This window comes from Vigna umbellata, chromosome 1, assembly GCF_029865625.1.
Source record: "Vigna umbellata cultivar VRB3 chromosome 1, Vumbellata_1.0, whole genome shotgun sequence".
NCBI classification, from domain to species: domain Eukaryota; kingdom Viridiplantae; phylum Streptophyta; class Magnoliopsida; order Fabales; family Fabaceae; genus Vigna; species Vigna umbellata.
Window position 1 is genome coordinate 98,353,716 of NC_142165.1, and position 12,865 is coordinate 98,366,580.

At 29.2% G+C, this 12,865-nt stretch overlaps 2 protein-coding genes and 1 pseudogene across 2 annotated transcripts; 2 read left to right on the top strand and 1 right to left on the bottom strand.

Moving 5' to 3' along the window:
* The first annotated feature begins 108 nt into the window (after positions 1-108).
* LOC124826860 (small ribosomal subunit protein eS1 pseudogene) lies at positions 109-1,014 on the top strand (annotated as a pseudogene).
* A 4,284-nt stretch (positions 1,015-5,298) lies between these two features.
* LOC124826851 (uncharacterized) lies at positions 5,299-7,106 on the top strand. The gene is made up of 5 exons (XM_088105035.1): positions 5,299-5,476; positions 5,560-5,609; positions 5,994-6,117; positions 6,194-6,292; positions 6,359-7,106. The coding sequence occupies exons 1-5, from the start codon at positions 5,305-5,307 to the stop codon at positions 6,976-6,978; spliced, it is 1,065 nt and encodes a 354-aa protein (XP_087961161.1). The 5' UTR covers positions 5,299-5,304; the 3' UTR covers positions 6,979-7,106.
* A 39-nt stretch (positions 7,107-7,145) lies between these two features.
* On the bottom strand, positions 7,146-12,865 carry LOC124827099 (putative serine/threonine-protein kinase PBL3). The gene is made up of 6 exons (XM_047300086.2): positions 12,634-12,865; positions 11,091-11,425; positions 10,873-11,008; positions 10,570-10,706; positions 10,197-10,320; positions 7,146-7,784 (listed from the first exon to the last, which is right to left on the bottom strand). Exons 1-6 carry the CDS (start codon positions 12,692-12,694, stop codon positions 7,447-7,449), a joined length of 1,131 nt encoding a protein of 376 aa, XP_047156042.2. The 5' UTR covers positions 12,695-12,865; the 3' UTR covers positions 7,146-7,446.

The window sequence follows — 12,865 nt, forward strand, 5'->3', positions numbered from 1 at the left end:
ATCCAATTTTTACTATCACACACAAGATGTCTATACCTCGGCGTGAAGGGGGTGTGTTGGAAGTCCCACATCGACTAGAGATAAGATCAATTCATAGTTTATAAGTGGATGCAAGCCTCACTCTATAAGTCGGTTTTGTGGGATTGAGTTAGGCTTAAAAACTCCCTTTCTAATCTCCCTTGTGTTAAATACACACATAAATACACACATAGGGCTAGAAGGGTGCCAAGAAGAAGGCAGCTGATCCCTTTTCCAAGAAGGATTGGTATGACATTAAGGCTCCCTCTATTTTCCAAGTAAAAAATGTTGGCAAAACCCTCGTCAGTCGTACTCAGGGTACCAAGATTGTCTTTGAGGTCTCATTGGTTGATCTTCAAGGAGATGAGGATCATGCATTTAGGAAGATAGGGCTGAGAGTTGAAGATATTCAAGGGAAGAATGTCCTGACAAATTTCTAGGGAATGGATTTCACCACAGACAAACTAAGGTCTTTGGTTCGAAAATGGTGAACACTTATTAAAGCCCATGTGGATGTGAAGACAACTGATAGTTACACATTGAGGATGTTTTGTATTGGATTCACCAAGAGAAGAGCTAACCAGGTGAAGAGAACCTGTTATGCCCAATCAAGCCAGATTAGACAAATACGTAGGAAGATGAGAGAGATCATGACCAACCAGGCAACATCCTGTGATTTGAAGGAGTTGGTCCGAAAGTTTATTCTTGAGATTATTGGAAAAGAAATTGAGAAGGCGACGTCTAGCATTTATCCTCTGCAGAATGTGTTTGTCCGAAAAGTCAAGATTCTTAAAGCTCCTAAGTTTGATCTTGGGAAACTGATGGAGGTTCATGGTGATTACTCAGAAGATGTTGGCACAAAGGTAGAGAGACCTGCTGATGAAATAATTGTAGAGGAACCCACCAAAATTGTTGGAGCTTAATTCAATGATATTGCATTCAGCTTGTTGTAGTTTTCTGTTTCCTGATGTTATCGTTGAAAATTAAGTTTAAAACTTCAGTTTAGTGTTTGTAAGCCGGTTTTGTGGGGTTGAGTTAGGCTTAAAAACTCACTTTCTAATATGGTATCAGAGTCATAGTTAGAGCCTATCCTAGCGAGTTCTAAGTGGGCATTCTATTATTCTATTCCACCGGCTATCGGGCCATTATCGGACCACTCAATTTCTACTATCACGCACGAGATGTTTATATCTCGACGTGAAGGGAGTGTGTTGGAAGTCCCACATCGACTAGAGATAGGTCAATTCATAGTTTATAAGTGGGTGCAAACCTCACCCTATATAAGCCGGTTTTGTGGGGTTGAGTTAGGCTTAAAAACTCACTTTCTAATTTTAATTATTTAATCTTATAATTTCAAATAGTTACGTTGTATAAAATAATTGTTTTGATTAGTAAATATGTTATGAAAAGAATTGAAATGTAATGAATCCGTAGTTATTAGATGATATATATTAGGGAAGTAATACATTATTGTATATGTATAGTATATTTATTTAGTGAAGCTAATATAATTATTTTCTTATAAATTTTAACTAGTCTAATAAACTATTTTATTAAATTTTAATATTAATATTAAGAGCTTTGTAAACTTTTTAAGAACATACTAAATAATATAAAAATATAATTCTAAAAACCGGAATATAAAATATAATCATATTTACCGAAGTTGGTAAGATAATAATTTCCTTTTAATGCGAAGTAAATTCGAAGTTCACTTAATAATTTATATAAGAATTAATTTAAATGTTTTTCCTTTTATCAGAATTTAATCAGAACCAACTATTAGAAAGTCAGAAAACTACTTTCCAACCATTAATGGGCTGAACGTGAGCATTCCATAGCAAGAATAAGTAAAACAAGAAACGGACAAAAACAACAAAGGAACTTTAAATATAAATTTTAAAGATTTTGAAGAGAAGTTGTTCCAATTTCAGCGCCTATCGGTCATTTAAATATAAATTTTGTTTTTCTTTCTAAGCGTAAAAACTAACAAATTTATAGTAATATTAAAAACTTGGTTTGAGTTATGTAATTTTATTATTACTAAAAAAATATTGCCTCTACACTATTTTTAATATTTTTTTTAAGTTTATTAAAATGTTTTTATTTGTAGATGTATAATAAAAGAAAAAGTCATTAAATAATAAAAAAACTTGTAAAAGTTATTACTTTTTTACTAACAAAAATATTAAAATGAATGTATAGAAAACTATTTTATTGTCACATTTCTTATTCGAATATCTTTATTATATACTTATTAGATTTTTTAATGATTTTTATTTTGAAAGATAATTATATTTTCTTAAGAGATTCTATTTCTTAAATTACTTCAAGTTTGTCACGTTAATTTTAGACAATAATACAAAATAAATATTATACCATAAGTACTTTATAGTTTTTAATTATTTTGTTTACTAATAATTGTTACTTCTTGTATTGTATGATTACCTCAACCAAGTAAGTCGGACGATCCTGAAAGAAAAGGAAGCAGCTAAGCAGTGAACGTGGCAGAATCAATAGAAAAGATCGAAGAGTTGGGAACAAAGATGTCGGACCTTAGTCAATAAACAAATGTAAATAATCACATACTTTTATCCATTTGTGATTTTTGTTGACACTAGATACAACGAAATAGAATATAAAAAATTTAAACAAAGCATCAAATATTTGAAACCTACTTGATGAATATAAAAATATTATAATTTCTTAATTTTTCCTTGTATTGAATAGACTTTTTTCTTTTCAATATTATCAAAATGCATTTTAGTTTAATTCTAATTTTTTTTGAATAATAACTTAATATACTAAATTTTGTCAATTTAAATATAAATAATTTATAATAATGGTGTTTAATATAAATATGATTAATTAAAATTAATTTTTTCTTTAAAATATATATATATATATATATATATATATATATATATATATATATATATATATATATATATATATATATATATATATATAATAATTATCGAGTGATTACATACGCACATTTAATAAAAAAGAAATTATTTTATCTCATCTTTCAAAGTATAGAACAAAATTAAAAATATTAAAATAGCAAAATCAAATTAAAAATATTTTATAAAAAAATTGTTTATCCTAAATTTTAGTGATGTGGATAATTAAAAAAAATCCTCAAACATTTTTTATGACTCATCCTAATATAAACACCATACCTCAATCATATTAATTGCTATGGCTTATATATATTTATATATATATATATATATATATATATATATATATATATATATATATATATATATATATTTATATATATAATTATTATATTAATTTCGTATTTAATAAGTTTTTTGTAAAATTATATTAAAAAATATATGCTTTGAGAAATTAAAATAAATATTTTTTATTTTAATTTTCAAGTAATAAGAAACTTTTAAGTAAAATCAAACTTATAAATCTCACAAATAAAGTTAGACAAACAAAATATTTAAAATCTTAATTATAATTTAAGAAAGCACAAATAACTAATGGTATTATTTATTTTTTGAGCATAAATACAATTTAATCTATTATATTTAATAAACCTTTATATATAAGAGATTTAATCCAGTATGAGTTTCATATTTTTATTTAACAATGAACAAAATTTGATGTAGTCCTTATAATTTCATGTTTTTACAATATATATGTAATTAATCTTTAATATTGACACATTATCTCAATATCTATATGGTTACCTTTTACTTTTATTATGACACTATTTAAATTTTCCTTCTAATATTATGGAAACTTATTTGAAAATATTGTTTTTACTCTTGTGTAGACATGATATAGTACTTATTATTAAATTTATTATTAAATGTAGTTGACATAATTGAATGTTAAAGCTCTTAACATCATGAAACCTATACTTTAGATCAAATGGAAGTTTAAAACTCAATAAATTCCTATTATTTTTATATGTAAATTAATAAATTACGAGCTTAATTAAATTTTAAAATTGAATAAATTTGAATATTTTCAATTGAATCCTTTTTACCTTTTATTTACTTATTAATTACTCAAAATTTATTTATTTTTCAACGAAGTCTATGTCATTTAGTTTGCTCGTTATCAAAATAATGGGGTAGTTATATTTCTAATCTTTCTTACTTATACTCGTATGTTAAGAAATATTAGATTTTGTGAGACTAATATAAAAAGAATATTACAATTAATGTAAAAGGACACGTTATTTTTATTGTTCTCATTAAAAATATATTGAACAATGAGATTATCATATTTCTTAATAATTTCCACTAATAATCTAAAACAATTAAGAATTTTTTTTTCACCACCATTTCGTTCTTAATATCCAATATGTTTTCAATGACAGCAATAAAAAAATTATTATCATTTTACACTTGATAGGATATCATTTTATATTATTACAAAACTTCTCATTTTCTAATAAATGAAGACAAATAAAAAAATGGCAATATAAAATAACAACCACAATGGTTAATGGAAAAAATTAGTCGGATAAAAAATTAATGAAAAAATATACCATTTGAAACCATAACATTTAATAAATATCAATTTGAAACTTAATTAATTTAAATTGTAATAGTCAATTAAAAACATATTCATTTATATATAATTTTTTTTCTTTTTTCTTACACTTTTTATTTTGTAACTATTTCGTTTATTGTCTTCTGTCTTATCATTGTTTAAATACCATAAAACAAATGTTCTTTTCCATCTTTCTTAACATTTTTTAGTTTCTAAGATACCTTTTAATACTGTACAATGTGTTTAAAATATATTAATGTATTTAACTCTTTCAAAATTTAACCTTATAAAGATTAAAGAAAACATCTTAAATATTTTTTTTATTACCATTAATGAATATGCATGTTACTAAATAAACAGATTAAAAGTATTAATATTTAGAAAAAAGCCAATATCTCATCTAATTTATGTTAAAGGCATTTTTAAAATATAAAATTATAATAATTTTAATATTATTAATTAAATCAATTTAATCCTATTAATTTAATAACTAGTTATTTTAATCATTATGAGTTTAATTGACTTTTTCTAAAATAAAGTGATAGGAAATTCCGTGACAAATAAGACTATTTTTGAGAAACCGAACAACTCATTACTAATATTTAATATGTATCATAATGTAAATTTAAAATTATTTAATTAATACCTTAAATGAAATTTGTACTTATCTTTTCTTTTAATAGAAAAGTTTCACTCCCTCCATATATATAAATCTTAAGTTAGGGGTCATAATTTACAGGATAATACTAGATCCATTGAACCATGACTAAGGTGGTGTTGTTGTTATCTTTTCTGTTGGAGATTTTGATCCTTGTTCAGGCTCTTGACAATCATAGGAAAATTGGGTTTTATGAACTGGAGAGAGCAAATTTCAAACTCAATTTGACAAATTATGGTGCTACAATTGTGTCTGTGGTAACCCCTGATAAACACGGTTTGTATTGTCTTCTCCCAACATTCGTAATTATTGATTTCTTTTTATGTTACATGTAACATGTTTTATGACTTTCTTCGCAGGAAAACTAGCTGATATTGTTCTTGGTTATGATTCTATTGATTCTTATAAGGTAGGATTAATTCTGGTTCAACTAGCTAATTGAAAAAGAAAAAGAAAAAAAAAACAAGATTCTCTCTGATTTTCAGAGATACCTCAAGTTAAGAAATTAATGATTTTTGTCTCTTTCTCTTTTTCTTTGTTTGTGGTTCAATTTTGATTTGTTCTATATAGTGTCTGATTAATTCAATAGTTTTTCCGATTTAAGGTCTGATTAAAAAAAAAGTTGAACAGTGTCTACATTTCGTGTTATTGTATTTTATTTTGGAGATAATGAAATATTGAGATAACTCTTTATAAAATGTATAATAATGTTGTTGTTTGTTTACTGAAGTGTGATTAGAAAATATTATATATTGGAGATTTGTGAAACTTATGATGTTGAAATTTGTTGTAGAATGACACAACTTATTTCGGGGCAGTGATTGGACGGGTGGCCAATAGGATTGGAGGTGCTAAATTCACTTTGAATGACAAAACCTACCACTTACCCGCAAATGATCACGGAAACACACTTCACGGTCTATATCAATACTAATACTTTCCATTTCAACTCATATTTTATACTTAATTGCTATTATCTATCCTATGAGTCAGGTGGCACAAGAGGTTTGAGTGACGTTATATGGACACTGGAATCTCACAAAAAACACAGCCATGTAACATTTACCTACGACAGTCCTGAAAACGATCAAGGTAGTTTTTGAAACTTATATTCTTAAGAAAATTAGAGGTAAACATATTTTGGGTTAAATTTGTTAGGCTTTCCTGGAAAACTCAAAGTCAAAGTGACTTACAAGCTCGTTGGAGCAAACAAACTGATTGTGAAAATGATTGCCAAGTCCGTGGACAAAGCCACACCAGTGAATCTTGCCCAACATACTTACTGGAACCTTGGGGGACACAACAGTGGTAACATTCTTTCTCATCATGTTCAGATCTTTGGTTCACACATCACACCCGTGGACAAGCTTCTTATTCCCACTGGCGAAATCAGATCTGTAAAGGGCACCCCCTATGATTTTCTTGAACCAAAAAAAGTTGTAACCCACATTCGTAAGCTTCCGGATCTATATGATATGAACTACGTGCTGGACAAAAGTTTCCAAAATCAGTTAACCAAGGCTGCGGTAGTGAGGGACCCAGTCTCTGGGAGGAAAATGGAGTTGTGGTCAAACCAACTTGGTATGCAGTTTTATACTAGTGGCCAGTTAAAGGGTACCAAAGGCAAGGATGGGGCCATATACCACAAGTTTGCTGGCATTGCCTTGGAGACACAGGGTTTCCCAGATTCTGTGAATCACCCTTACTTTCCAACACAGATTGTGAAGCCTGGGGAGACTTACGAGCACATCATGTTTTACAGATTCACAGCTAGCTAAGTGGATTTTAGAATTTACACATAGCTTTATCGACTAGGCTGCAATGCAATACATGTAATTGCCTTAAGCGAATAATGAATATATATTAGTTATTCATACATTTACTTAAATTTGAATATATTTCTAAGGTTCAGGTTTAATTTCCTTCCTTTTTTTTTTTATGGTAGGGTGATGGTCTTTGAATGTGGAATGTGATATACCACGATTTTTTTTTTCCTATGTCATTTTATGCGGAAATATGAGAAATATTTTAGAAAACAACTAAACTCAAATTCTTGTTGCAAGAATGCTGTCATATATATGATGGAATGAGTCACTCACTAACCCACTCAGGGGGGCCATCACCTAATTAACAGTAACCATGAAAGCAGAAGAAGAGACAACATACCAACTTATTTTCTCTCCACAACTCTCTATTTTACTGATGATTATGTCAGAAAGGGAATAGAGCCTCTCTGACGGGTATTATTATGTATGGGTTTCTGTGGGGCTAGCTGAACGTCTAGTGGCTGGTAAGTGTTCCAAGGCAGACAAAACCTCAGACATTTGTGGCCTAGTCTTGGCATCAGAAATACACTGTAACGCAATTATTGCAACTGTATAAGCTGCCTTCTGCGGGTATTGCCCTTCTAACCTGGTATCCATAATCCGGAACAACTTCCTCCTTTCACCCAAATAGGGTCTTGCCCATTCTACCAGATTACGTTCCACTCCAGATTTTGTGTTATCAATAGCATGGCGCCCTGATAGTAGTTCCAATAGCACAACCCCAAAGCTATACACATCACACCTTGATGTCAACCGACCTGAGATCAAAGAAAAAACGCATTGTTGTTAAGATATCTCAATTAGGAAACTAAACCCTTCCGTACGAACCAATGCGTAAATTAGTAGATCAATATCTCAGGATAGGGTTAGAACTCATGAATAATGCAGACTAGAGTAGTAAAGTTATAGAAGTTGTTTGAAAATTATCCGATGCTTGGAAGACCCAATAGTGATGCTGCATCGGGAGACTCTAGATCCATCATGAATAATTGTAAATGTTAGGTTTGCAACTATCACAAGAAAAATATACAACAAAAATAAATGAAAAAAAAAATAGTTGTAGTATAATCGAATGATATATGTGTATTAATACAATGTAAATTGCATACATTTTCGCATGTTTTGTATACGTACAAGGGAAATAAATAACATAATAACACTAAGAAAACTATTTAATACACAAAAGGTTTTAGAGATTTTGAAGTAAGAGTACTAATGAAATGAAAAATTGAAAGAAATGCAAATAATGAATTTGATATGAGAATTTGAAATGGAATCCAATACCCCTTTATATATATTAGGTTTAAATTTAATTATAATATGTGCTTGAAAATCTAGAGGATTTGATAGATTTAAATCTCAACTAAAATAGATTTTGAATAAATATAATATCATGTTATGTTAGTCAGTGAAAATATAGACTTAACTCAACCTTATTTAACAATGTAAACACTAAACTTTGAGATTACAAAATTGTTCAAAAATTTAAATCATAGATAGTACCTCAAAAATTTGAAACTACAAGTCTATGTCTAGGAATTTATCATGCATTACTCTAATAAAGTTGTTGAATGCATCTTATTAAGCACAAGAGCAAATGAGGCTTACAAGGTTAACAAATATTTGTAGAGATAGGTTTGCAAGTAAAAAACTACAAGGATAACAAATTTAATCAAAATATATAATATTATATGTGTGTCTTTTTTCATTGTTCCTATATGGCAAGAAAAATAATCTCCCATATAACAAGTGGAAAACATAATCTTTTGATGATCTAAACAACAAAATGATAACTTCATTTTAAGAATAATGGTAATAAGAAAAAAAACCAAAAACAAAAGAAATGAGGGAGCAGAAAATAATGTGTCAACGGTTTATTTGAACTTGTTAAAAGTGTTAATACATCATTCTTCTATAAATATTTGATGGAAACAAATGTAAAATGCCACAAGTGTAATTATGACATGAATTATATGAATTTGTTGGTGTTATAACATACAAGTTTCTATCAAGAGTTGATGGAAATCACAATTGTGATTGGGGAATGTGAAAAAACATGTAAATCTCAATATCAACAAGAAGGTGTTGAGGTTGTAACAACTTTTTCTTTGTAAAATATCATATTTTACACCCAACAAAATTTATAAAAGTTATAAAAGGTTGACTTGTATATAATTGTGAAGTAAGAATGAGAAATAAAACATTTTGAAAAATATTGAAATTGAAAATCACTTAACTTCAAATTAATTCTTATTGTTTCATATATTTACAGGTTAAGAAAGTGTTTGATGAGATATATAAGGTGTTTTCTGAACATAAAATTTATGAAGATAATAATTTAAACAACTCAAAAGTGTTCAAAATACAAATCAAAAGTAATATTTATTCTCAAATTGATGGAAAAGGAGGTGACTACAAATTAAAAAGATATAAAAAAAATTAAATTAAAAGAATAGCATAAAGATGCATATATCTTAAAGAAACTCGATGTGAAAATGAATAAATGTATAAGGTTTTATAAAATAAATAAAAATGATAAGAATTATAAGAAAAAATAAAACAATAATCGAAGGGGGAGAATCAGATTTTAAATTTGAAATTCAAATATACGATGAAATAAAATTTAAAAGAGTAGTGTTAAGAATATATTTCTAAATATTTGTAAAATTTGAATTATTTCTTATAATAATTTTTCTTATGTTCCAATTTTAAAATATTAGTTAGATAAGAGAAATATACTACATTATTGTTTAGATTTAAAACATTAAGATTAAAGTATTGTAAGTATTTTTTTTTTTATATTCTAAGGTTGAAGGGACTGTATATAATTTTTTTTTTCTGAACAAAACCAACCTAACTTGTGAATATAAAAGGAGAATGGCCTAGGAAATAATCCATTATCCACATAGAAAATAAAGTTTATCATAATAACGAGTCACATTAATTCAAGTGTTGAAATTTATGGTAGATTCTAGATGTTCAGAATTTTATTAAGTTGGTTTGTCTATCATTAACATTACCTTGAATATTCATATCTCACTTAGTTGTACATGATGTGAAATATCCAACATAAAAAAATCTAAAAGGTTTAAAAATTAGAAAGGTGACAGAACATCATTTTCTTTTATGAGCCAAAAAGCTTGAAAATATATTTAAGAAAAAACACAAACCTGTAGCAATATATTCAGGAGCAGCATAGCCGTGAGTGCCCAGAACTTGGGTGGAAACATAAGAATGATCACCAGTGGGCCCTGCTTTGGCCAATCCAAAGTCCGACAGTTTTGCATTAAATTCCTGAATTTGTGTGAACACGTTTTTAAGTTAAAAAGAGCTACCACCACGAGGATACTGAAGTTAAAATGTACTTCGAATCAGTATTTCAAATTGGAAGAGTGTGTTCTATTTAAAAATCCCAGAAAAAATAGAGAAGGAAAACAATATAATAGATAGGAAATAAAGATGGCTAAAGGTGATACATTATTTGCAAGCACTCTCCTAAAATGTGCACATTAACATAGTAATGCAAGCTTTTAACCAACATACCGAATCTATCAAAATGTTAGAAGCCTTGAAATCACGGTAGATAATTTGTTGCTTAGAGTCATGTAGGAAGGAAAGACCTCGAGCAGCACCTGTGGCAATCTTGATTCTTGTAGCCCAGGGAAGTGGTTGTGTGCCCTCTGCAATTTACAGTTCCATGATTGATCAAATGGAACACAGTGGCACAGTTCTTAAGAAAGGTTTGGATTTCTTGATTTACAAAATTGTTAAATCATAGCACAAACAAGTTTGAAGTGTTTTACTTTCTAAAACTTAAAGTTTAAGTTACTAAGGGCATAAACATACTGCGAAATATATGATCTTCCAAGCATCCGTTGGGCATGTACTCGTACACTAGAAGTCGGTTATCTCCTTCCAGGCAGTATCCAATAAGTTTGACGAGATTCTGGTGGTGAAGTTGGCCAAGATGATTCACTTCAGACTGCAAACAAAGAGAACTATAATGGACTATGATCCATATAAAACAAAAGCAGTAGGGTTAAAGGCCTGTGGAAGTAACCTACCAGCCACTCCTTGTGCCCTTGAAAGCCTTCAGGCTTAAGCTTCTTAACGGCTACATCTCTTCCAGATCCAGAAATTGTACCCCCGTGGGATTTAGTTTCGTTAATTCTCCCCTTATAAACATTTCCGAATCCTCCTTCTCCAATAAGATTATAAGGCTGAAAATTTCCTGTGGCCTTCTTAAGATCATATAATGTGAAGGGTTTTAAATGTGGGGATGAAAGTATGTCCCCTTCAGATCTTGGAGTAGGGAGAATCTCAGGTTTCCCTCCATCAATGTATCCATACCCGTTTGGATTTGAATGAACAAACAACTGGGTGCTTCTATTGGGAACTTCTGTAACATTTGAAAAATAATTTTCATCTCAGTGAAAGCCAACAATTTATTTGTAGCAGAAAAAACAGTATTTGAAAAACAAACATCTGCACAAAGTTTATGACTGAGATGCATAAATAATTAGGGTTTCTTAGGAAAAACTTAAAATCACATGGTTTATAAACTGGACTTAATTTATGTGTAGGTTAGTTTATGAAAGTTATTTTCTATTAGCTTCTTCAAAATTTGGCTTAGTTTTTAAAAAAAATTATTTTATTTTTTTAAGCGTATTTATAAAAAAAATAAAATAAAGTTCTCTTCACATATTCCAAGAATCTAAAAGAAAGTTTGTAAGCATAAAACAAACGGGGAGAAGGGGATTGCAAGTGCTCTTGTTCTCCCAAGATTACCATCACTAGTTAGTCCAACCTACATACTTCCTATGATAAAGAACATTTACAATTAATTCAAACTGTATGTACTTGTGTCTGTTTTATGTAAACAATATAGACACAGAAAATACACTTGCAGGAGTTGGTTACAATAAGCATACTCCAATAAGGACCCCCTACAGTTGAGAAAGTAATGCAGAAAGTGAGGTTGAATCCTTAACCATGTATTCTTTCTGGTATATTTTTCATTAATATGTCGTATATAAATAAACTGGGATTATTTCATGCCACTATATATGATTTGGATGACCAGCTGTGTGGTATGATTAATAAAGAACCCTAGATTGGTCACAGAATATTCTCAGTTCTTGTTGGATGGTTTCCTTTAGCATTCGGTATTGTCTAAAAAAACAAAGAAGATGAGGATTCAATGCAAATTAATTAGTTCGTCAGTGGTATCCATTATGACTCTATAAATTGAGCCAAATCTCTTAAGCATGAGAAATCCAATAAAGAGGTGCTGGTCAAGTACAATGAATAAAACAATTCCGATGGGTGTGCAATCTAATTACATTATGTTCTATTTCACGGGAAGCGTCATTTTTTTTAAAAATAAAATAAAAATCCGTGCATGATCACGATGAACAATTAACAAAACAAATTATCAAATCCACAACCATTTTGTTTTTCTTCAAAAATCCATCAAGAAGTTATACGAGAGAACCAAAAGAAAACATACCCCCCCTACATATACGCTCCTAAAACAGGGATAATTAATTATGGAAAATGCGAAAATGATCGATTTCCTTATGCAAATGCATAAGGAAAAAATGCTACCAGAACATGGGTGTGGATTCAAATTGCCATCAATCTTGCACCGAGCACAGAAATTTCCCATCAGAGGAAACAATTAACCCTTTCTAAAAACCCAAGAAAGAATACAAAAGGACGATTGAATCCGGCTTTATTCTCGACATGCAACGTGTTATCTATGCCAATCTCCGAATGCTTTGTGTCTCGTGGTTCTCTTTTGCATCTTGTTCTTCTCCCGTGTTTCCAGAGAAGAACA